A 20,718-nucleotide genomic window follows, 5' to 3' on the forward strand; every position below is an offset into this window, starting at 1 on the left:
TCCCTAAACTCGTATTTCTCTCTTCCTATATTTCCCTGCCAAGATGTGACACCTGTGGAACGTTCCCAGAAAATTCCCCTGAATCATCTGTGATGCAAGGGAACAGCAGCCAGCATTGGCAACAAGCAGCTGGGTCTTTTAGGAAAGCGTCAGATCAATCTGGTGAGGGGAAGGATCCCCAGTAACTCTGTCACTAATCATCCCCAAGGATCACAGAGCTCCCAAATCAGTTAGAAAAAGAGCATAATTATGACAGGACCAAAATCCATGGGAAATAGAGTTGTCATGGCAACTGGCATCCTCACAACTCTAATCTCTTTCGCATTCTTGCACAGACTCAATGACTCCTAAACCACGTGGAAAAAAAAAAAAAACCCTGTCTAGCAGGTGGGTTCATTGAGGAAAAGCAGTGCTAGAGGTGCTTCCCTGCAGAACAGACCCATTTCCACATGGTTTTCAGAAAGGGAGCTTTTGTGCACCTCTTGTTCCAAACATTGCAACTCATTCACCAGGAGTGCAGAGGAACTTCTATAACATAATCAATATTTCCTTGTTAACTACCCTTGTATCAGAAAAAAACCTTATTAAATATTAAAATGTTCCTGTTTTCAAGTAAAAGTGATGTGAAGATAAAATCCAAAGCAGACTAGCTGAGTTTTGAAATGGGAATGTGGTTGCAGCTTCATGCTGGACTGCACTGGTGTCAATGAGTGGTTTTTCAAACACTCCTATTTACAGACAGCAGTACCCAAAAACCACTCCAGCATCCCCACACACTTATCAGATCCAGCCACCAGGCAATATCCACACATGAGCAGGAAAGGCCTTCTTTTTTTTCCTGACAGCCTTATCACAGCATTAATACCCAGTCTGTCCACCAGCACGCTTTAAACGAGGTTCACATTAACGGACCAGCAGTGCAGCCCTATTGCTAAAATCTCGGAGCTCTGCACACTTTGGGGGCATTTCCCTTCCATTCCGGTACTGGTCGGGCCTGGGGCGTTCACCCATTATCAGGGAGGGCAGCACAGTGTGAACCCCAGGGCCGTGTTCTCTACGCCAAAAGCCAAAGCAGCGCTATCGATCCAAGGCAAACTGCTCAAAATCTGCTGGTGACAAACGAGCACACGCTCTGCCCACGGTGTGCCCTTGGCAGCCGCGCTGTGCCCGTGGGTCTGACAATGCTGAGCTCAGCTGGGCTCGCCTTCAGATGCCGTGCCGATCTGCCCCGGGACCCTCCGCTGTACCGGGCTGCCGGACTTCCCCGCTGCCCTCCGCCAGCCCCGCCGGAGCCGGGGAATAGCGACTCACGGAATAGCGACTGGATGGTGTCAGCACGGTTTGGAAATTGTTCTCTTGTTAAGGGGAAAAGAGGCCTCGTGGCAACGTCTGCACCTACAGGTCCCGTCAATGACCGAAGTGAGAGACTGCCCTTTAGGCAGGTACGGAGGGCCCTGCGGCACCGAGACGGGCACCGGGAGAGGAACGGGGGACGGCACTGGGAGAGGATCCGGGGACGGGCACCGGGAGAGGAACTGGGGACGGGCACCGGCAGTTGCGATCGCCCTCCCTCCCGCTATCCCCCGGGAGCGGGGCGGACGGAGGCCCTGGGGCACCCACGACACTGCCAGAGCCGCCGCTGGGGTACGGAGCGACCGCGCCGGCAAAGACGCGTCAGAGTGCCGGGGCGAAGAACCAGGGGAACGTGGCCGGAACGGAGCGCGGCAGAGCAGGCCGGTGTCGGTCTATGCCGGTCCGCGCTCCCCCCCTCGTTCGCTCGCTCTCTCCCTCAGTCCCTCCCTCACTCACCTCTCGTCGCCTCCGCCGCCGCCGCCGCCGCCGCCGCCTCCCGGCTCGCGCGCCGCGCACACGCACGCGCACACGCCCGAGCCGCGAGAGCGCGGGGACGGAGGGAAGGAAGGAGGGGAGGTGGTGCCCGCGCGCGTGCGCGGGCGGTCGGACCGCCGGGCCGCCGGGGGGCGCCGCAGCGCGTGGCGCGGGGTGAGAGGTCGGGACGATGGCGGCGGCCTTGGGCGAGGAGGCGCCGGACAACGAGGACTACTATGGGCTGCTGAACGTGCGCCGTGAGGTGCGGCCGCGGGGCCGCGCGGGGCCGCGCGGGGCGGGGTGAGGCGAGGCGAGGCGAGGCGAGACCCTCGTGTGCGCCCGGCGGGAGCGGCGCCACTGCGGCGTGTCCTCCGCCCGGGCCGGGCTGCTGCTGCTGCCGGCGGCGGGGCGGGAGAGCTCGGCCCGGGCCGCGGGACTCCCGGTTGGGTGAGTCGGGTGAGCGCCCGCTGAGGCCGAGAAATGCGTTGTTTATTCCGAATTGAGGAGGTTTGGGCGCTCCCGATGCAGCTCCGCGCACGCGGGGCACACCCGCGTTCCCTCGGGCACGGCTGGGAAGGCTTCCCGAACGTTTCCAGTTGGGAAGTAGCCAGGGTTTTTTGCAAAACGTTTTTCCCGCCAAAGAAAGGAGGATCGAGAATCCTTGATTTCGCTTTTAATAATAGATGGAAATTAATTGATTCCGGTTTGTTACACCGGAACAGTTTGGAACTTATTGGGAGATAACTGCTTTTTTTATAGTAATTATTAGGCACATCTACAAAGATCTGGATGTAGGAACTGTGCTCTAGTTTGTTTCAGCGAGTGCAGCTGCAATATGGATCTGTTATATATATTTGTATGTGCATAAATATGTATTAAAAAGCCCATCCAGTCCATCAGCCTGGGTGTGGCCATTGTAGCTGGACGAGGCTCGTACTGAACCACCACTGCTGCGTGCAATGGGATATCCAGACTTGGAAGCGATTCAGTCTGAGAGCTTGGAAGAATTCCCTCTGGAACTCTTGTCAGTCCCTGAGCTGCAGGGACAGTCTCCTGTGCCTCATGTGTAGGAATCGGCTGCATTCCTGAAGGAACAGCGTGTGATGGTGTTTGCAGAACTCCCTGATGCTGAGCTCCTTTTAAAAAAAAATCAAGCCTTCGTCTGGTTTAAAGCCGGCAAGGCCATGCTTGTACATTCCTTGGGAGTTTCGTAATTCCCCTCCAAAACGTCAGCAGCGTGCAGAGGTTAAAACACAGAGGTGGGAACCACACAAGGGTTGTGACTGCTGGCGAAGGTTTAATGGTTAACTTAGCCAGGCTTTCAGAGCAGGACATTCAGGTTTTGTACAGCAGGGAGCTGGAAACTGAATCAAAGGGGTCTGCAAGGGAGTAATTCCAACAGAGAGGAGCGGGTGCTTTGTTAATTGCCCCTTGCTAATTATTTTCAGCAGTACTGGTGAACAGCATGTCTGGGTGCTGAGTACAGGGTGATGTGGCAGTTGAGCTTGGAGCTGCAGTGACCCCATGGAGGCAGGATCCTGTGAGCAAGAATTGCTCTGTGTGTGTGTGAATGATTCTTCTTTTAGACATGTTAGTCTGCTAAAAACATGGTGCTGTGTTTGAGACCTTAAATGAGACCTTTCAATGTTGACCAGAGTTTTGGTAATAAAAATGTAACTTACATACTATTATTTGTGCCTGCATTTCCTGGCAGTCTAAAAACAATGTTAGGGTTTCTTTAGTGGTTTTGAAGAGGTTGTTGCATGTGGAATATTGAACCAATGACCCAAACTACTTAGTGATGATGAAATGCCCAATCTAACATTTTATTGAACATGGCATTGACGAAAAATGAACCTGCTCATTTCTATTATATAATCAATAGCACATTAAACCATTTATCACTAATTTGATTTGAAAATTTTGGACCTATACGTTCCCCTGCCTTTCCAGTCGAGTTTAAATTTGATATCCGAGAAAGCACAAGGTAGTAAAAAGAAATAAGCTAATTGTAGCTGTCCTTACTGTCTTGGGACCAACAATTTTGGCAGCTCCCCTTTTGCTGTATCATTTCAAAACATTAACAAACAACAATACAAACATGCAGGAAAAAAAACATTCTGAGCTGTCCTCAAACCCAGACGGATTCCTGGTGTTGTGACACAAGTGAGTGTGTTTCTGTGATGGAAACCGTCCTTGCCACAAGTGGTAAAAAAGATGTTACTTCAAGAACTTTTAGGAACTTTATTTCCCCGGTGAAAGCTAGGAAACTGTGACAGCTTTGCTTCCTGAAGGGTGTCAACAGTAAGTGGAATTTGTGCCTGTAAATCCACTCCTGTCTAAGTGCCCCCCTCACTGACTGCACTGGATCCTAACTGTGGCAGCCTCTGGGGACAGGCTAGACCATGAGGTTTTGGCTATTTTACTCTGGATGTTCCTCCTGGAATGGCTTCCTGTGCCCAGAAACTGGTTCTTGCCTGGACAGTTCAGGAACTGGATGTTTTGGCTCTTTCAAGCTCTGCCTGGGGGAAGTTCTGGTTGATTTTAGCAACTGCACTTCTGAAAAGCAGGTGTTGAGCAATCTCCAAGGAATGGGCAGGAACAGGAACTGCAATGCAAGGGATGTAGCAGGGTGAGGTGAGAGAGGGGAGATTACCAAGACTCTCTAGAGTCCAAAAATAACATTGCTGGGAGATGATAATGGAAGGAGCAGGGGTTTTCCCTTATTGATTCTGAAAGAGCCATCCATGTCCTTGGAAGGAGGCCAGGTGCCATCTGAGGTCCAAGAGTGGTTGCAGTGAAGGACAAGGCAGGTTTGTTCATGATGCATTTGGTGGCACACTGTTCTCATGGTTACCTGTCTGTGGCTTTGTTGATGATGTTGATGATGTTGATGTTCCTCCTTCACAGCACGACACAGACCCTGCTGGGGAGCAGAATGGGGTACTGGGGAGCACAAGGCAGGTGCTGGGATGAGAGCAGAACCATGGGTTTACATTTCTTACCTTTACAGATGTGGAAAGGCTGTGCTTTAGGATAGTTACAGTGTCCCCTTGAGGGCTGAGATTGAAATGAGTAGAATTTGTTGTACATTTCTGGATTTGTTCTATGAGTAGAATTTGTTGTACCTCTGGATTTATGTATTTTTATCTGAGATGACTTTGTTTTTTCCTGCTCTTCTGATTTGGAGGGCATAATATTTGCCTAATACAACTAAAGTCTGAACATGGGTGGTGGGGTTTTTGTATAATTTTTTATATGTGGGTATGCACTGATGAGCTACTGAGGTCCCTCTACAGATAGCAGGGACAATCCTCGTGTGATAATGGAATATTTTAATAACTTATGTAGCGAAGCAATAACCCGTTCTTGATTTTGGGCCAAAGTAATGCAACATAACACCCGACAGACTTCCCTTTCAGGACTGATCTTGAGAGTGGCCTTTTGGCAATGGCACTGGCTGTCCTTGTTGATTGTTGGTGGTTTCCACAGGCCTCCCAGGAGGAGCTGAAGGCGGCGTACCGCCGGCTGTGCATGCTCTACCACCCCGACAAGCACCGCGACCCCGAGCTCAAAAGCCAGGCTGAGCGCCTCTTCAACCTTGTCCACCAAGCCTATGAAGGTCAGGGGGAGGCTGAGCTTTGCAGGGGGGTTCTGGGAGAGCTGTGTCTTCATGCCTTTTGAAGCTGTTTATTATTACAAAGTAATAATTAAATTTGCTGATTCTTACCAATGCTCTTTCCTGCTTCTGTACCCTAAGTCAGAGGGGAAATGCCATATAAATGCTGCAGGGAATGAGATGTGGAGTGTCTGTCTTACCTCTGCATGTTGTAAATGATCTTCTCATCGCTTCCCTTACTTCTGAAGACCTCTTCCATAGGAGAATAAAGGCTGAAAAGCTTCAAATAGAGAGTTAATTTCATATTGTACTGATGAGCTGCTGCATCCCTGGGTTCTGTTTCCTGTCACCTGGCTGTGGTCTCCATTTCTAGCATGTTCTTCTATATGCTCAGACTGAGAGGAGGACAACGGATTCATAACAGTTAGTTTATTCTTGTGCCAAAGCCCTTTTCAAATATTGTGAATTAAACTGAAATTTACTTTAATCCTGGTGTGCAAGTTGCACCTGGAGTGCAGATGGATTAGAATGGTAGGAGTCATCCATGTTATAAACCTGGTGCACCCAGTCCTGGAGCTAAAGAGAGACTAAAGCAAAATGCTGAATAAATATTCCCCCATTCAACCTCAAATATGAGTGAATATTTTTTGCACCCCTGGTTTGGACTGATAAGCATTTGCTCCTTCCAGTTGGACTTGAGCATGTGTGGAGTCTTTCCTGTTGTCCCTAGGTTGGGTGTTGGGACATGTGGAAGCTTTTGCTGGGAGAGCTGAGAAAGTTTGACCTTGATGATGTGCAGAACAAAAACTCAAAATGCTTCAATAATTTTATTTTAGTGTGGTGAGTGGCCTTACATTAGAGGCAGCAGCTTCCCTTTGAATTTTCTGGCTGCTCTTGGCTCTGCCTTGCAGTGAACATAGAAGTTGGTGCTCATTTAGTACCAAATGCGAGTGTAGTATGTTACAAGCAAAAATTTTGACATCTTGGAAATGAGCCACTCCACCTCCTCTCTATTTTCTCTTTCTCCTCTTCCACCTCTTAGTATCACACAACAAAAGATTCATTTTATCAGAAGTCATAAAAAACAATGTCTGCCTGTGACATTTAACACATCCAATAATATTCTACTAGTTCAGACCAAAACTCAATTACCAGTATAAGCCTCTTTTTGCCTCCCCCAGCTCCCTGGGGACACATCAGTTTTCCCACAGCCTCAAGAAATATATGATAATGATAAAGCTGCTCTTAAAACCCTGGTGGAAGAAATAGTGATGATTTTTTGATTTATTTTTTCTTACAGAAAGATATATTATAGGAGCTTATGCATTTAAATATGCCTTACCATCTTTTTAATTCTGTGCCTAGTCTTTTTCTGAAGTAACTGTTCTGCAGTCTCCTGTTGTATTTTGTGTTGTCCATTGTGTTGGGTGAAATTTTGGGAGGTTAAGATTCTACACACACCTTTGCCATTGCCCCTTATTGATGTTTGGCAAGGTGTGAACTGCCTGGTGGAAATTGCTTTGTTGGGACTGGGTGGGAAAGGATCAGTGGACATGGCTGGTGAGGAAGATCAAAGGAAGCACCACAGAGCTTTGAAAGCCAGACAGAGTTGGATGGCAATCCCAGAAAAGTCCCAGGGACTGCTCTGGCCAAATTTTTCATAATCTCCATGTTTGGTAGAGGGCTTGTGTCACCTTCAAAGAAAGCAGTGTTAGAAACCCCCCCTGCACCTTCACTTAGGCTGCATGTCTCTTGTGTTCTTTCCCCATTCTTGTTTTAGAAAAAGAAGGAGAAAAAAATTGGATTTGTTGCAGGGAAAAGTCAGTATGTGTTCTCAATAAAGCATGTGGAAGCAACAGAGGGGTTAATGTGCAACTGTAGAATGAGATGTTTCTAGGATCTGTGCTTGAACTCCAAATATCATGAGTGTTTTGGTCTGAAATCTGAGGAGAAGACCAAAAACTGAGTTCTCTCCTCTCTTTTGGTTTCAATTTACAGTGCTTAGTGATCCACAGACCAGAGCCATCTATGACATATATGGGAGGAGAGGACTGGAGATGGAAGGCTGGGAGGTGAGAGAAATTGAGCACGTTATAGCCAGTGGCCTTGACTAAGCCCACCTTTATCTGCCATGCTTCTATCAGCTGCACTGACACCTGGCTGGTGATAAATGCCTCTTGGTTTGAAGGCATCCTTGGCTAGTTATTTCTGTCTCTCTCTGGCCCTGCTGGAGCACCATGATGGATTTTCAGAGAACCCTTTGGTTTTGCACTTGACAAGAGAACAATAAACCTGACATTCAGAGTTCCCTGGAAGGATATTACCATGACAGGCAACATCTTTATCTGAGACAAATGTGTCATTATTGTCCATCTAGTCCCATCTTTTTCATCCAAAACTTGTTTTTTTCAGCATCAACTAGCTTCTGAGTTGAAAATTACTTTTTCTTCCTGGGCTTTTTGGGGTGGGTTGACCTGGATATTTTTATGTTTTTGGTTTGGTTTAGTTTTGGCTGGGTTTTATGGCTTTGGAAACAGAACTTGTCCATTCATGTCTGTCCAGCTCTTGAGTCCCTTGCTAGCCTCTGCCAGCCCTAGTTGATTGCACTATGCTGCTTGAAGCAGAATCCTGTGGTATTGGGCCAGGTCAGCACCAAGGTCAAACTTGGAGTCAGTTGCTAGAAATGTGGAGCAGATCCAGCATGTAACAGATGCTTTGAAAACCAGATTTTTTTAACTGCTTTTGGCAGACTTGATCTTATATTGAAGAGCCAAATCCAATACTCTTTCTATCCATCCCAAAACTGGGCCTGTATAAAACCCTCATTCCCTGACCCATGTCAGGTAAGCAGCTGTGACCCAGCACAGCCTAAAATCACACAACTCTTGTGGAATCAATTTACCTCAGGCCAGAGACTTCTGTTATTTTCATTTTTGTGTCCACACCTGGTAGAGCACTTAATGGATTGCTGAGGGTAACAGCTGCACTGCAGTGTCCTGTAGTTGTGGTTGGACAGCTCTTTGCCCTGGGTTTGTCAAGGTAATGGAAATAATAAAACCATTTTCCCTTCTCTCAAGGCATGGGGTTTTCTCTCATGCCTGCCCTTTGATCTGGCCCGGGTGCTTTGTTCCAAACTCTGACTATTGAAATTGGCTTTCAGCAGCTGGGGCAGTGTGTTAGTGCATCCTGCACCCAAGGCCTCTGAACCCCAGCACTGCAATGCCCTGAGCAGCCTCTGTCTGGTAATAGTTTGGTTTTCATTCCTTTTGGAGCAGGTTGTGGAACGAAAGAGAACTGCAGCTGAAATCAGGGAAGAATTTGAGCGTTTGCAGAGAGAGAGGGAAGAGAGGAGACTGCAGCAGCGAACTAATCCAAAGGTAAGCAAAGACTTAATCCTGGTCTCAAGAATGGGTCTGTAATTATCACCAGTGTGCAGGGTGTGCTGAGCTTAGGTGACAGCCTGTAAGAAAGAGCCCCTCAGGTGTCTACACTTGCTGCATGACTTTCTGTCTTTTGCATATGCAGTTTCTCTGCATAATATAGGGCAAACAGCTCATTCTTTGAACAATCCCCTACTTAATGTTCTTCTTTTCTTAGCAAAACATGTTGAGACAAAATACCTTTTCCAGCAATTTTCAGAAAATAGACCTAACACTGAAATATTTATGATTTCTTTCCAAGTTTACTAAATAATTGTAACTCGCTGCAGTTACCTGACAGGTTTTCCCTTTGGCATTGCTGCATTGTCACAACAATGCAGGGAGCTATTCAAATGCACCTTGAAACCAGCAACAAATCTGAAGCATCCCTAAGCCAGCTGGGCAGCAGCACAGTGAGCAAAGTCAATCTGAACAGGGTTGGGGGTCTGCCAGTGTCACAGTTAGTGCCTGGCTTTGGAAAGGGTGATTGTGTCCTCAGGATGAGAATCATCCTGGATGCTGTTCCCATCTCAGTCTGCTTGAGCAGTGTCTGACCCCAAGTGACCTCAGCTAACCTTGGCTGGTCAGGGGTGCTCAGGAATACCATTGGGATGGCAGGGAAAGGTGGCCATGGCAATTGGCCAGAGTATCCATAGCTCAGACTCAAGGTGTCTTTGCTGGCTCTTGGCTTGATGAGTGTATGAGGCAAACCTGGGGTTTGTCAGGATGGTCCCTGACAAGTTTCAAAGCTTGTTGAAGCACAAAAATCTTATGCAATGACTAACATTATCCAAAAGCTGCATTTACTGTTAACTAAATGAATTCATACATTAGTGTAAAATCACAATGTCTTCTGAGTGGACAGATGTGGGATTGAAGTGGTGCTTAGGACTGGATCTTAAGGAAAACATCCATCTAAGCAGAGCTGTAATATTTTGAGACATTCACCTTGGCACCACCTTTGGATCTGCCCTGCTCTTACCAAAGCAATGGGGCTGTACAGACCTCCAGGCTGTGGGTAGTTTCTAGACACTAAGAACTGGTTTGTACTAGAAGGGTAAACAAGCATAAAGTGTTGTGTGAGTATCTGTTGACAGCTTTATTCCAGGCAGGAAGGGATTTCTGTGTGCCACAAGCCAGGCAGGGCAAACTATCCCTGCTGGAGGTATGGGTGTGTGGGGTCAGAGAGGTGTTTTCAGAGAGGGGCATGGTTATCTCCCACTCTGCTGCTCCCTGCTTCAGGAATGTGACATTTTCCCTGGGCGCCTCGCCGTGGCTGTGAGCTGCACTGTGAGCCTGTGTCCTGGGATAAAATTAGCCATCTGGGTGTTTACAGCAATTGCAGGCTGGCAGCTGATGGAAATGCCTCTCCAGGCAGTGTTCCCATGGAATTGGGGAGCACAGCTGTGATCATTTCATACACGAGCACAAGTTATTTTAAAATTTCCAACGTTTTGTCGGTTCTATAAAACAGTTTCACAAAAATAAAGCATTTTAACCAGAAATGTTGAGCAATAACCAGATGTAGGCAATTTGGAGGGTTGAAATTGAGTCTCCTATTTGCTTTTAGAGCTTTGTTTTTGCTTTCAGAGATGTGCAGAAGGGTTGAAAAGTTCATTACTAGGTTTAAGAAGAACCACTTCCTGTTAGGAGAAATTAAATCCAATGATTTTCCTCCTGTGGAAGGTCAATATGTAAGGAACACAGGTCCCTCAAGGCAAAGCCTGGCACAACTTCCAGGTACCACCTTCCTGAAGGTAAATCCCTAAGTAAAAAGTAAGGAGGAAGTATATTTTCTTCTGGCACATCTACAAATTCCATCAGTGAAGTCTGTTTCCTTTTCACAGGCTGGCAAATAAAGGTGATTTTAAAATCTAATCCCAACTCTGATGGTTCCATAGTGCCACTCCTGCTTCCTGCCCTGCTGAGCTGCTGCTCTGTGCAGCACAGTGTGGGCACCACTGACTCCTGAGCAGGAGTTACAGCTCTCTCCTGCTGCCCTTCCTTTGCAGAGAGCTCCTCCATGGTCAGAGCAGGTGGCTGATGGGAGCTGGGGGCAGCAGCAGTCCCCTCCATTATCCGGAGGCATAGGGGTGCTCTTGTTCTCTGGGAATATTTTTAACTTTACCATCTGCTGCTTTTCCTGTGCTTGTGCCTGAACCAGTTTCCTTGCCAGGATCCACAGACCTCCGAGGGTGACTTCACCTGCTTGGCAGGAGGTGGAGGGTCTGCCCAGGGTCCACCTCTCACCTCAGGGAAAGGCAGAAGAGCAGGAGTTCTGCTGGGGAACAGGGAAACGCTCCTTTTCTCTGAACAGGTCTTGTGGATTTGCATGGAGAGGTTCAGGTGTTTTCCTTTTTTCCTCAGGAGGAATATTTGCTGTACAATTCATACATGTGAAAAAGGAAATCCTAATATTTTGAGTGTGTTTTAGAGAAAGGAGGTGCAATGAATTTCAGGAATGTGTGTGGATCTTGGTACAACTTTGCAAAGGGTGCAGCATTGTGGCACCAGTAAGCCAAGTACAGCAAGATTGTCTCCAAATGAGTGTTTGCTAGCACAGGACTGAGCCCTTCCAGGGTGGTTAGAGGTTTTCCATTGCTTCCCTCTTCTTTTGGCCTGGTTTCAAGGAACAGAATGGCATAGGAGAGGGCTGAAACTGGAGAAGCTGTAGGGCCTGGAGTCACTTGAAGGTGACTTTGCAGCTGGTTCCTGAAAGTGCAGAAAGGGCAGAAGCTGGTTGTTGGTGCCACTGCCATGCAGAGCAATGAATGTAATTGCTCTGAAATTCACCAGCTGCCAAGAGTGGTTAGTAACCAGCTGGGGCACAGCCCCTGTTCCAGTGTTCAACTGGAAATAACCACACCTATCAGCTTTAAAATATTTATCCAATTTTTGCTTCATAAGTAATCAGAAAATAAACACTGAGAAGAGGCTGGAAATCTCCACAGCAAATAGATAGCCTGGGTGCTCAGGCAAAGAAAAGGTTCCAGTCCTGTCAGACTCTGCAATTCTTCCTTTATTTACAGTCCAGCATTTGATTAGACTGGAGCAATCAAGGAAAAATGCTCCCTCAGACTCAAATAAGGATTTATTCCAGCCATACTTGGCCTGAGTGTGGATGGGGTTTGTAGCTACCCAGCTATTGAGTTTCCATATACAGACTGCTCAGAGTTCAGTCTGTGCTTGTGCACAGAGGGGGGTTTTTATTGCAATCCATATGTTTTATAGGAGCTGGGATGCTGTCAGATGGGTCCATAGGGAAGGTTTCCAAAGCCTCTTGAAGTTATATGACCCAGACAAGTACCTAATTGTGCTCTTTTCAAAGAAACACGCTCCTGCAGTTAGTCTGAGGGAGCACAGCAGCAGGTAGCCAGACTATTGTGCTGTGGCCTAGTTTTTTGTAGGAATAAGTTTTTCTATGGTCTGAAAAAAGAAATATTTACCCCTTGCTAAAAGTATGTCGTTTTCAAGCCTTCCTTCTGCTCACAAAATAGAAACTAGAAGAAGAAATCAAAATATTTTGTTAACAAGGTCAATTGCAAGTGAATGGTACAGTTCAGTACTAAGTCGGTTTAGGTAACTCATAAGAAGAAGCCTGTAGAGGTTTTCTGACCAAGTTCAATGGAAAAAAATCAATTTCTATAATACGTTATTTCAACTTTTTAATACTGAAAGAGCACAGTCATTTGTGGGGAGAGAAGAAACCTGCTGTGTAAAGGTGTTCTACCTGCTTCTGCAGTGTGTCACTACAGAAAAATGACCCTCTGGGATTGCAAGTTGAGTTTGTGCTGAAAAATTGCCTTTTCTCCAGTCTGTTTGATGATTTATATTGCTGTTTTGAAATATTGTAATCATTCACTTTTGATTCGTGCATTAGGAAATGCATTTTAGAGTGGCAAAAGTAATTGCAGAGCCATGGAAAGCTGCACAAAAATGTAATCATACCCAGGGATGGTTCAGCCACTTGTTCTGTGTACGCCAGATGTTTGCTAATGCTAAATGCCTGTTTCACTTGTCATCCCTCAGGGAACAATTAGTGTGGGAATAGATGCCACTGACCTGTTTGATCGCTATGACGAGGAGTATGAAGATGTGCCTGGGAGCAGCTTTCCCCAGATTGAGATAAACAAAATGCACATATCCCAGTCCATCGAGGTGAGGAGGGTGAATGCTGCCGTGCGAGCAGGGCGTGAGTGAGTGCAGCACCTCAGAACACAGAACACACTGCTCCTGGCTCTCAGCTGGGTTTGGGGGGGACACAGTGGCCAGCACAGGTGGGAAGAGGCAGCTTGGGGCCAGCAGAATGGTGGGTTGGCTCTGGAGCCTTTGGGCAACTGGTCTGTGGGCTGCAGTGGTCCTGTCCTCCTGGCAGTGGAGATGCTCAGTACCCAGTTCTAACTGAATGGGATGTGTTCAGTGAATAAAAGCAAATAGCATCCAGTCCTGAGGATGTGCATATGGAAAAGGATAGGAAGCATTTTGTCTTTCAGAGAGCTGTAGAAATTTAATCTGCTAGAGAGATGAGAATAGTTTACAGCTCAAGGTCAGGACTTCAGGGTGGTACATTACAGGTCTCACAAGTGTCTGGTACTGTAAGAATTATCTGACTTTTTGCCATGCATGATGTTGGACTACAAAACCATTTACACTGCAGTGGTGATTATGTCCTTGTAGAACATGCACTAAATGTGTGAACTGGGATCAGAGTTACTTGAAACAATATATTCCTTTTTCAGGCACCCCTGACTTCCACAGATACAGCAATACTGTCTGGAAACCTTTCCACCCAGAATGGGAATGGAGGGGGATCAATTAATCTTGCACTAAGACGAGTGACATCTGCCAAGGGCTGGGGAGAGGTAAGAGTACCCCTGGTGTGCAGTTTTATATTCAATCTATTACCTGTTCTATTTTTGGGGGGGGTGGGTGGGTGTGGAACTTTAGCTGTGGTTCATCTCTCATTTTCTATGTAAAAGGTAGAAAAAATATTTTTTAAAAGAATTTGAGACAAAGGGAATACCAAACCTTGGTTTTTCTTATTTTTCTCCCCTCTCCATTTGGCCATGCAATTTGGACTTTACCTGTGCAGACAGAACTGTTACCTGCTGTCTCTAGTCTTTCTGATTGCTCTGTCTGAAGGCACAGTGCTGTGAGCAGGTCTTTTAGGGCAGTGTGATAGTTGGCCTTTGCTTCCAAAACTGCTTTGCTTGCATGGGAAGAAGTTATGGGGGGGAAGTAGTTTGAGCTCCCCCAGCAGATCTGGTTGGAGCAGCTGGAAGGTCCCATGTTGCACCTGCAAGCTGGGCTGTGTTTGAGGTGCTCATGGCATCACTGGTATAGTTGGCAGCTTCCTGTGCCTTCCTTCTTGCACATGAGCTGCTGCTAGCCTGCTTCCTCAGCTTGGGAGGGTGGGAGTCTTCCTCTCAATTGAGATTCAAACACTGGAGGCTTTTGATTTGCATCAGGATTTTTGTGAGAGTTTTCTCCATTTTTGTGAGAGTTCCCTGGAGCAAGCAAAGCAGGTGCCAGTAGCAGTCACCTGTAGCTTTACAGAACTGGCTTTGTTTTACCCATGAGCTTCAACTCAGTGAGACACCTTTTCTTCTTCTGAATGCAAAGCTGAAGAGAAGGGAGGGTGCTGAAGGAGGTTGTAAATGTTACTCAGATGTGTAAAACAGCTGTGATAAAAATGATGCTTGTGCCATACTTTGTCACTATTGTAAAGGATGTTTTCTTCTAACACCCTGGCACTGTGTATTCCAACAGTTGGAGTTTGGAGCTGGAGACCTTCATGGACCTCTCTTCGGGCTGAAGATATTTCGTAATCTTACACCAAGATGGTAAATGTTAGATAAATGGCCTAGTGGTTAATATCCCACAATAAGGTGCTAAATGACTTGAATCCTCTTCCACATTAATTTTGGATTCATTTTCTGTCCTACAAAATAAGGTATTTTCACTTTAGAGTTAAGATCATACTTGTATTGTCAAAATGCCTGCATTCTTTCTGCATGTTGGTGCCCTCCCTTTTCATATTTCCAGTTTAAGGAGGGTCTGTGTTCCACATCCTTAGATTTGTACTTGATCTTGTCATGATTCATCATACTTGAGGCAGAGCAACAGAAGTTAGCTCTGGGATTAGAACAAAAAATGGGGAACTCTTCTGAGGTTTCCGTGTGTGAGAGGGAGTTTCTGGCAGCAAAACAGGAGATGATGTATCATATGTTAGGAAAATAATGCCACATTTGCCACTAGTGTCATATCTGTTCACAAATGAATAGAAGTCTCAGATTGCAAAGGAGATTCAAGGTAAGGCCTGTGATTGGAGCCACATGTCAGAGCGTCACAGGAGCTTGTGTAGTTTCCCTCTGTTTACATTTTCAAATTTAATGCATCTGCCATTCCTCAGAGCTTGTACAGGATTCTTGTTCCCCAGAGAGTAGTTTAGCACTGGTTTTTAGGGCTAATTCTCAAGGATTATTGAATAGCAGGGCTGCTCTGTGCCAGCAGCCCAGTGTGCTGTTCTGCAGAGACCAGGATGTTACCTGCACAGAGCACTGGGTGCCTGGGCACAGACAATAAACCAGGGCACAGCCTGCCGTGCTCAGGGCAGTCTGAATTAGTTTTTACTTTTCCCTGAAAGCTTTGAGCATCACACTTTTTGCAGGATGGTCTCTGGGCACTGAGTAAAAATTCCTGGGCAAGAAAGACTCTGAGACCAGCTAGGAGCCTGTGTTTTTTCACTGACAATTTTTTCCTCATTTTTTAGTTTCATCACCACAAACTGTGCCCTGCAGTTCTCATCTCGTGGGGTGCGCCCCGGCCTCACCACGGTCCTGGCCCGCAACCTGGACAAGAACACCATGGGCTACCTGCAGTGGAGGTGGGGCATCCAGTCAGCCATGAACACCAGCATTGTCCGGGACACCAAAACCAGCCACCTCACCCTGGCAATGCAGGTGAGAGCCCCAGGCAGGACAGGGATCCTGCCCTGTGGGAGAAAGGAGCCTCACCTTCCTGGCTCAGCAGGACAGCCTCACCTTCCTGGCCCAAGTGTTTTCTTGGGATTAGAGATTAAGGAAGCAGTTGGTGTATCTTGTGATAGACCTAAAATAGGTAATCAACCGTTTGGCAGAGCACAGCTCTTGGCATTGTCATGGGTGATGTGGGTCAGCTTACAGTTGGGTCAGGACAACATGGACAGCAGAGGTTGTAAGTGGCAAGCACTGCTTAGTGTTCTGTGCTTCAGGGTTGAGAAAGGAAATTGAGGGGCAGCAGTTGCCAAGAGTATGTTTTGATACATTTGTGCCTCTTGTGTTTCAGCTGGGAATCCCCCATTCTTTCATGATGGTCAGTTACCAGCATAAGTTTCAGGATGAAGATCAAACACGAGTGAAAGGTTCTCTCAAGTAAGTGCTCAAGAGGGAATTCACAGGCTCACAGCCTGAGGATTTTGTCCTCTCCTGCTGCTGAAGCCTCCGGGTTCCACACAAACCAAATGCTTCTGTGGCCTTTAGGAGCCAGGAGCCTGCTTTACACCCTTTAAATCTGGTAAAGGCTGAAGTGAATGTCTTGGAGGCTTGGCCCTATGTGCTTCTACAGTTATGTGGAACTTACAATGCCTGTGTATGATATCTCTGCATCATCCCCAATAAGAAACCAGAAGTTCTTGTTCACTACCTAGCAAGCTGGAAGGTCTCATCTCACCTTGGAGATACATTCTGAATCTTCCAGAGGCCAACATCTGCTGCAAACAGATGCATTTCCATGCTTTACTTGTTTGGGAATTACAGGATTCAGTAAAGAGAAATTCAAGTGTCTTCTCTGTCTTAACAGTTCTTGGTTCTGTCATTCTAGGGTGGGTTTCTTTGGGACCATAGTGGAGTATGGAGCAGAGAGGAAGATCTCCAGACACAGTGTTTTAGGAGCCACTGTCAGCGTTGGTGTTCCTCAAGGAGTGTCCTTGAAAATCAAGTCAGTTCAAGATCTCAACTCTTTATTACGGAGGCTGACCATAACCTCCATGATTCTATTTCCAGTATTCAGGTGGGAAGGTCCCAGTCCCAGGTCAATACAGGTGTATTGATACATCACTGGGAGAGGGTGCAGCTGCCCTCAACTCTAAGGCAAGCTGTAAGCCCATCATAAGCAATGGGTGCTTTCCACTGGTGTGACTCACAGCCTGGGCCACCTGTCCGTGCGTGTGTGCATCAGAATATTCTGAAATACAGCTTAAATTGAGATTTGGAGCACTGTGGTAAGTTAATGGAAGATTTCTGAAAATATTAGTAGAGATGGATTCCATGTGTATTATGCTGTATAAAATGAATGCTTGAATTAGGGAATTACCATTACGCAGGTGATTGTACCATTAACAAGGTGCAGTTCACAGAACAACAGAGCTCATTAGGTGTCCCTGTGCTGTGGAGCGCTTGAACTGGGGCCAGCTACAGGTGGGGTGTGAAGCTGCTGAAGGGCCTGAAGAGTTAAGGCCCAAGGAAACTCATGTTTTCTGAAATAAATATTGTTACAGACATCAGAAAAATATTCATGTACACCTGCCCTGAAGGCCCATGCCAGTGTTATGAGCACAGGCCTTCTCTAGAAGCATTTTCTCGTCTTTCATGGGGATGTTTGTCCCTTTTTCTGTTGAAATTAATGACCAAGCAAATTCTCCTAAGATTAAAAAAAGAACTTTAGAATGGTCAGGTACTATCACGAGCTGCTGCTTCAAAGTCTGGCTCTAGCTGGTGTCAGCTGCCTTTTCTGCCGTTGGCTTTTTCAGTTTATCAGGCTTTTCACATTTTGAGCTCCTCATTCATCTCCCCTTGGTTCATCAGCAAGCACTGCTGCTAAGTGTGCCTCATCAAGCACATCCAGTTCTGCTTTTCCTCTTACCTTCCCTCTGCTCTTCTTTGTTGCAGGCTGAATAGGGCCAGCCAGACCTACTTCTTCCCTGTCCATCTAACAGATCAGCTGCTTCCCAGTGCCGTGTTCTATGCCACCGTGGGACCTCTAGTTATCTACTTTGCCATGCACAGGCTGGTCATCAAACCCTACCTCAGGGCACAGAAGGAGAGGTGAGCTTGCACATTCCTGAGGAAGTCTCACTTGGACTTTTTTGTTTGAGGCTGAGGGGTGGGTAAGGAGACCCTGCCAGTTTCTGCCTGAATCCCAGCTGTGTATTCCTGATGCGATGTTGCCTTCCTTCTGCCAGAGAACTGGAGAAGCAGCGGGAGAGCACAGCCAGTGACATCCTTCAGAAGAAGCAGGAGGCTGAAGCAGCAGTGAGTCTTTCTTGTAACTCAGTCCCTTTAGTGAAAGGAGATTTCTTTCACCCTGGACCATTCTCCTTTGGCCCTGTGTGATTTCTGCTCTGCCACTTGTGTCGTGACAGGTCCGGTTAATGCAGGAGTCGGTCCGAAGGATAATTGAAGCAGAGGAAGCCAGAATGGGTAAAGATGATGATATCATTTACTTGTTCTATAAATTTGGAGAGAAGAAGGAGCAATGCAAAGGTGGTGTTTCTTCATTCCCACTCTGATGAAATACAGTGTAGTTGCTGCTGTGCCCATAGTGGGGGAGCCCCATTATGACTCAGCTCCAGGTGCCTGAGCTTAGGAGGGATCACAGAATATTATCTTGGGACATGGTGTGAAGTGGATTAACAGACCGAAGACAACAGTCTGGAATTACCTCTTCCCCAGAGAGAGGTGTGTCTATAAAAAGGTGCAAAAGTTGTAGTCTGAAGTTCAGCTTTCACTGATTTCTCCCTTACATGGTTTGTTCCTGGATCATAATGGGAATCTGATCTCTTATGGTTACTAGCAGTTTTCCACAGAATGTTCCAGAGTGAACTGAAATCCACTTGGACTGTCACATCAGTGTGACACTGAGTCCTGTCACTCCACTCTGGTGCTGAAGGTTGCTAACAAACGCCCAAGTAAAAATGCTGTTCTTTGTTGGGAAGTGTGGGTCCAGGCCAGGAGAATTAAATCTCACTGAAAGCAAGAGGAAATGCTGGGGTGGTCTTTTTGTCAGTGGAAGCCTTCCATCACAGTTGTGATTTCCTGGGAAACGCAGGTCTGATTGTAGTGAATGCCTGGTATGGGAAGTTTGTTAACGACAACAGCAGGAAGAATGAGAAGGTGAAGGTTATAGATGTGACTGTGCCTCTCCAGTGCTTGGTGAAGGATTCTAAACTCATCCTTACAGAGGCCTCCAAGGTACGTAGATGTTCTGTCAAAGCCCAGATTCAGGGCCTCAAATGTGTGGCCCAGAATTTTGTTTGGACCATGTGGTGTCCTGCCAGGGGATCTCTCCAGTGGCTCTGGATCAATTCACAGATGCCATTTACCTACCAAGTATTACAAACTTCCAGGAACTTCTGTTTCTTGGGGCTTTTCCAGTGCCAGTGGGACAGTGGGTGTTACAGACCTCGGGGCTGTACACCAGAAATTCCCAAACCCCTGGTTTACTTTCATTCACCAAAAACTTGTGGAGATGATTCCCCAGTGTCTCAACTTGCTGGCAGCAAAACTCCTTTTTTTTTATGACATCTTGTCCTTGGGAGTAATAAATGTTTTTGGCCTGGAGAGCTGTGAAAACACATTCCCTGTTGCTCAGTCTGTCCTTCTCTGATTCAAGGCTGGGCTGCCAGGCTTCTACGACCCCTGTGTGGGTGAGGAGAAGAGTTTGAAAGTGCTTTATCAGTTCCGAGGAGTTCTGCACCAAGTGATGTCAGCTGACAATGAGGCCCTTAGGATACCAAAGCAATGTAAGTAACACAGACTGCCCAGCATCTTCCTTGGGGAACCAGTAATGGACTGCTTCAGCTCTGTAGTGAAGTACACAGACCTGGGGTTCAGAACTGGGGTTATTGGAATAGACTGACCATGACTTGCCTCTGGAGTAAGGTGCAAAAGAACTCAGCAGCAGCTCTGCAGCTGTTTGTACCAGCTAACAGGGGCTGGAAACAGAGGCCTCCCACAGGTGCCAGTGTCCTTCTGTGCAATTTGCAGCACTTGGTGGCCATTTGGGGACTGAATTTAATGTATGAAAGCCTGAGTCAGATTTCTTCCTTGTCCCCATTTATCTTACCTACCAAAATATTTTCCCTGCTGGAATAACTCTGTGAAACTATTATCTTCTTGTGACAACTTTTGCTGGTACTCCCGTGGGTCTGGTGGGTTGGCTCAAGGGCACAGACCTTTGTTTGCTCTAGACCAGCTCCCTGCCCAGTGTGAGCAGCACATCCAACTGACAGAGCTTCCAGAAGTGCATTGCAGGCTTATTTGAGTTGTGTCTAATTAGCAGCCAGAAGTGTTCCTGCCTGTCCTTGGTACAATTGCTTGTTCTCCCGACAGCTCACAGGATCGACGCCGATGGCTAATCCGGGAACGCACGTCTCCCACGGTACCTGGGTCAACAGAAACTGCAAAACCTCCCCCGGACGCTGCGAGTTTGAACAGAGACACTTTTATTTTTACTGTCTGTATAGCAGGCAGTGTCCTGCTGGTTCTGTTAGGGACAAAAGGACGGACCCTGCTGCTCCAGGCGGCTCCCAGGCAATATCTGAGTTGTGGCTCGGTACCCAATAAAGCAGAGTGACTCTGAGTGCACAGTGCTTTCTGCCAGGGGCTGAGGGGCCTCCTACTCCCAGCTGGCCATGGCCCCTTCCTGCACTCACCCTTCTCTCCTGGCGCTCAGCAGGGATGAAGACCTGTTGTTCTCACTTCTCCACGTACTTCCTGGGGTAGGTAACACACCTTCTTCCTTCTCATGAGGGGAATTTCAGTTCTCTGGCCTCCTCCTGGAAGTCCCCTGTGCAAATACTTTTGGAAAGAGGTC

General features: G+C 47.1%; 2 protein-coding genes across 2 annotated transcripts in view; one reads left to right on the top strand and one right to left on the bottom strand.

Moving 5' to 3' along the window:
- CAMTA1 (calmodulin binding transcription activator 1) overlaps positions 1-1,904 on the bottom strand; it is a 242,353-nt gene extending 240,449 nt beyond the window's left edge. Inside the window, exon 1 of the mRNA XM_050982727.1 lies at positions 1,810-1,904. The gene's annotated coding sequence lies outside the window, so the exon portion shown is untranslated. The remainder of the gene's footprint in view (positions 1-1,809) is intronic.
- A 54-nt stretch (positions 1,905-1,958) lies between these two features.
- DNAJC11 (DnaJ heat shock protein family (Hsp40) member C11) lies at positions 1,959-20,484 on the top strand. The gene is made up of 16 exons (XM_030233544.2): positions 1,959-2,089; positions 5,320-5,449; positions 7,445-7,518; positions 8,722-8,823; positions 12,895-13,023; positions 13,605-13,727; positions 14,635-14,708; positions 15,638-15,827; positions 16,192-16,277; positions 16,726-16,842; positions 17,793-17,948; positions 18,086-18,155; positions 18,266-18,323; positions 18,952-19,094; positions 19,516-19,645; positions 20,235-20,484. Exons 1-16 carry the CDS (start codon positions 2,018-2,020, stop codon positions 20,258-20,260), a joined length of 1,680 nt encoding a protein of 559 aa, XP_030089404.1. The 5' UTR covers positions 1,959-2,017; the 3' UTR covers positions 20,261-20,484.
- Positions 20,485-20,718: the final 234 nt, after the last annotated feature.

Source organism: Serinus canaria, chromosome 21, assembly GCF_022539315.1.
Source record: "Serinus canaria isolate serCan28SL12 chromosome 21, serCan2020, whole genome shotgun sequence".
NCBI classification, from domain to species: Eukaryota; Metazoa; Chordata; class Aves; order Passeriformes; family Fringillidae; genus Serinus; species Serinus canaria.

What these genes read in the sequence shown, in the direction of transcription:
- DNAJC11 (XM_030233544.2), top strand. Translation starts at nt 2,018, where the DNA reads ATGGCGGCGGCCTTGGGCGAGGAGGCGCCGGACAACGAGGACTACTAT. An exon ending in GGAGTGTCCTTGAAAATCAA is followed by an intron (nt 16,843 to 17,792) that starts GTCAGTTCAAGA and finishes TCTTTGTTGCAG; the next exon opens with GCTGAATAGGGCCAGCCAGA. An exon ending in CCTTAGGATACCAAAGCAAT is followed by an intron (nt 19,646 to 20,234) that starts GTAAGTAACACA and finishes TTCTCCCGACAG; the next exon opens with CTCACAGGATCGACGCCGAT.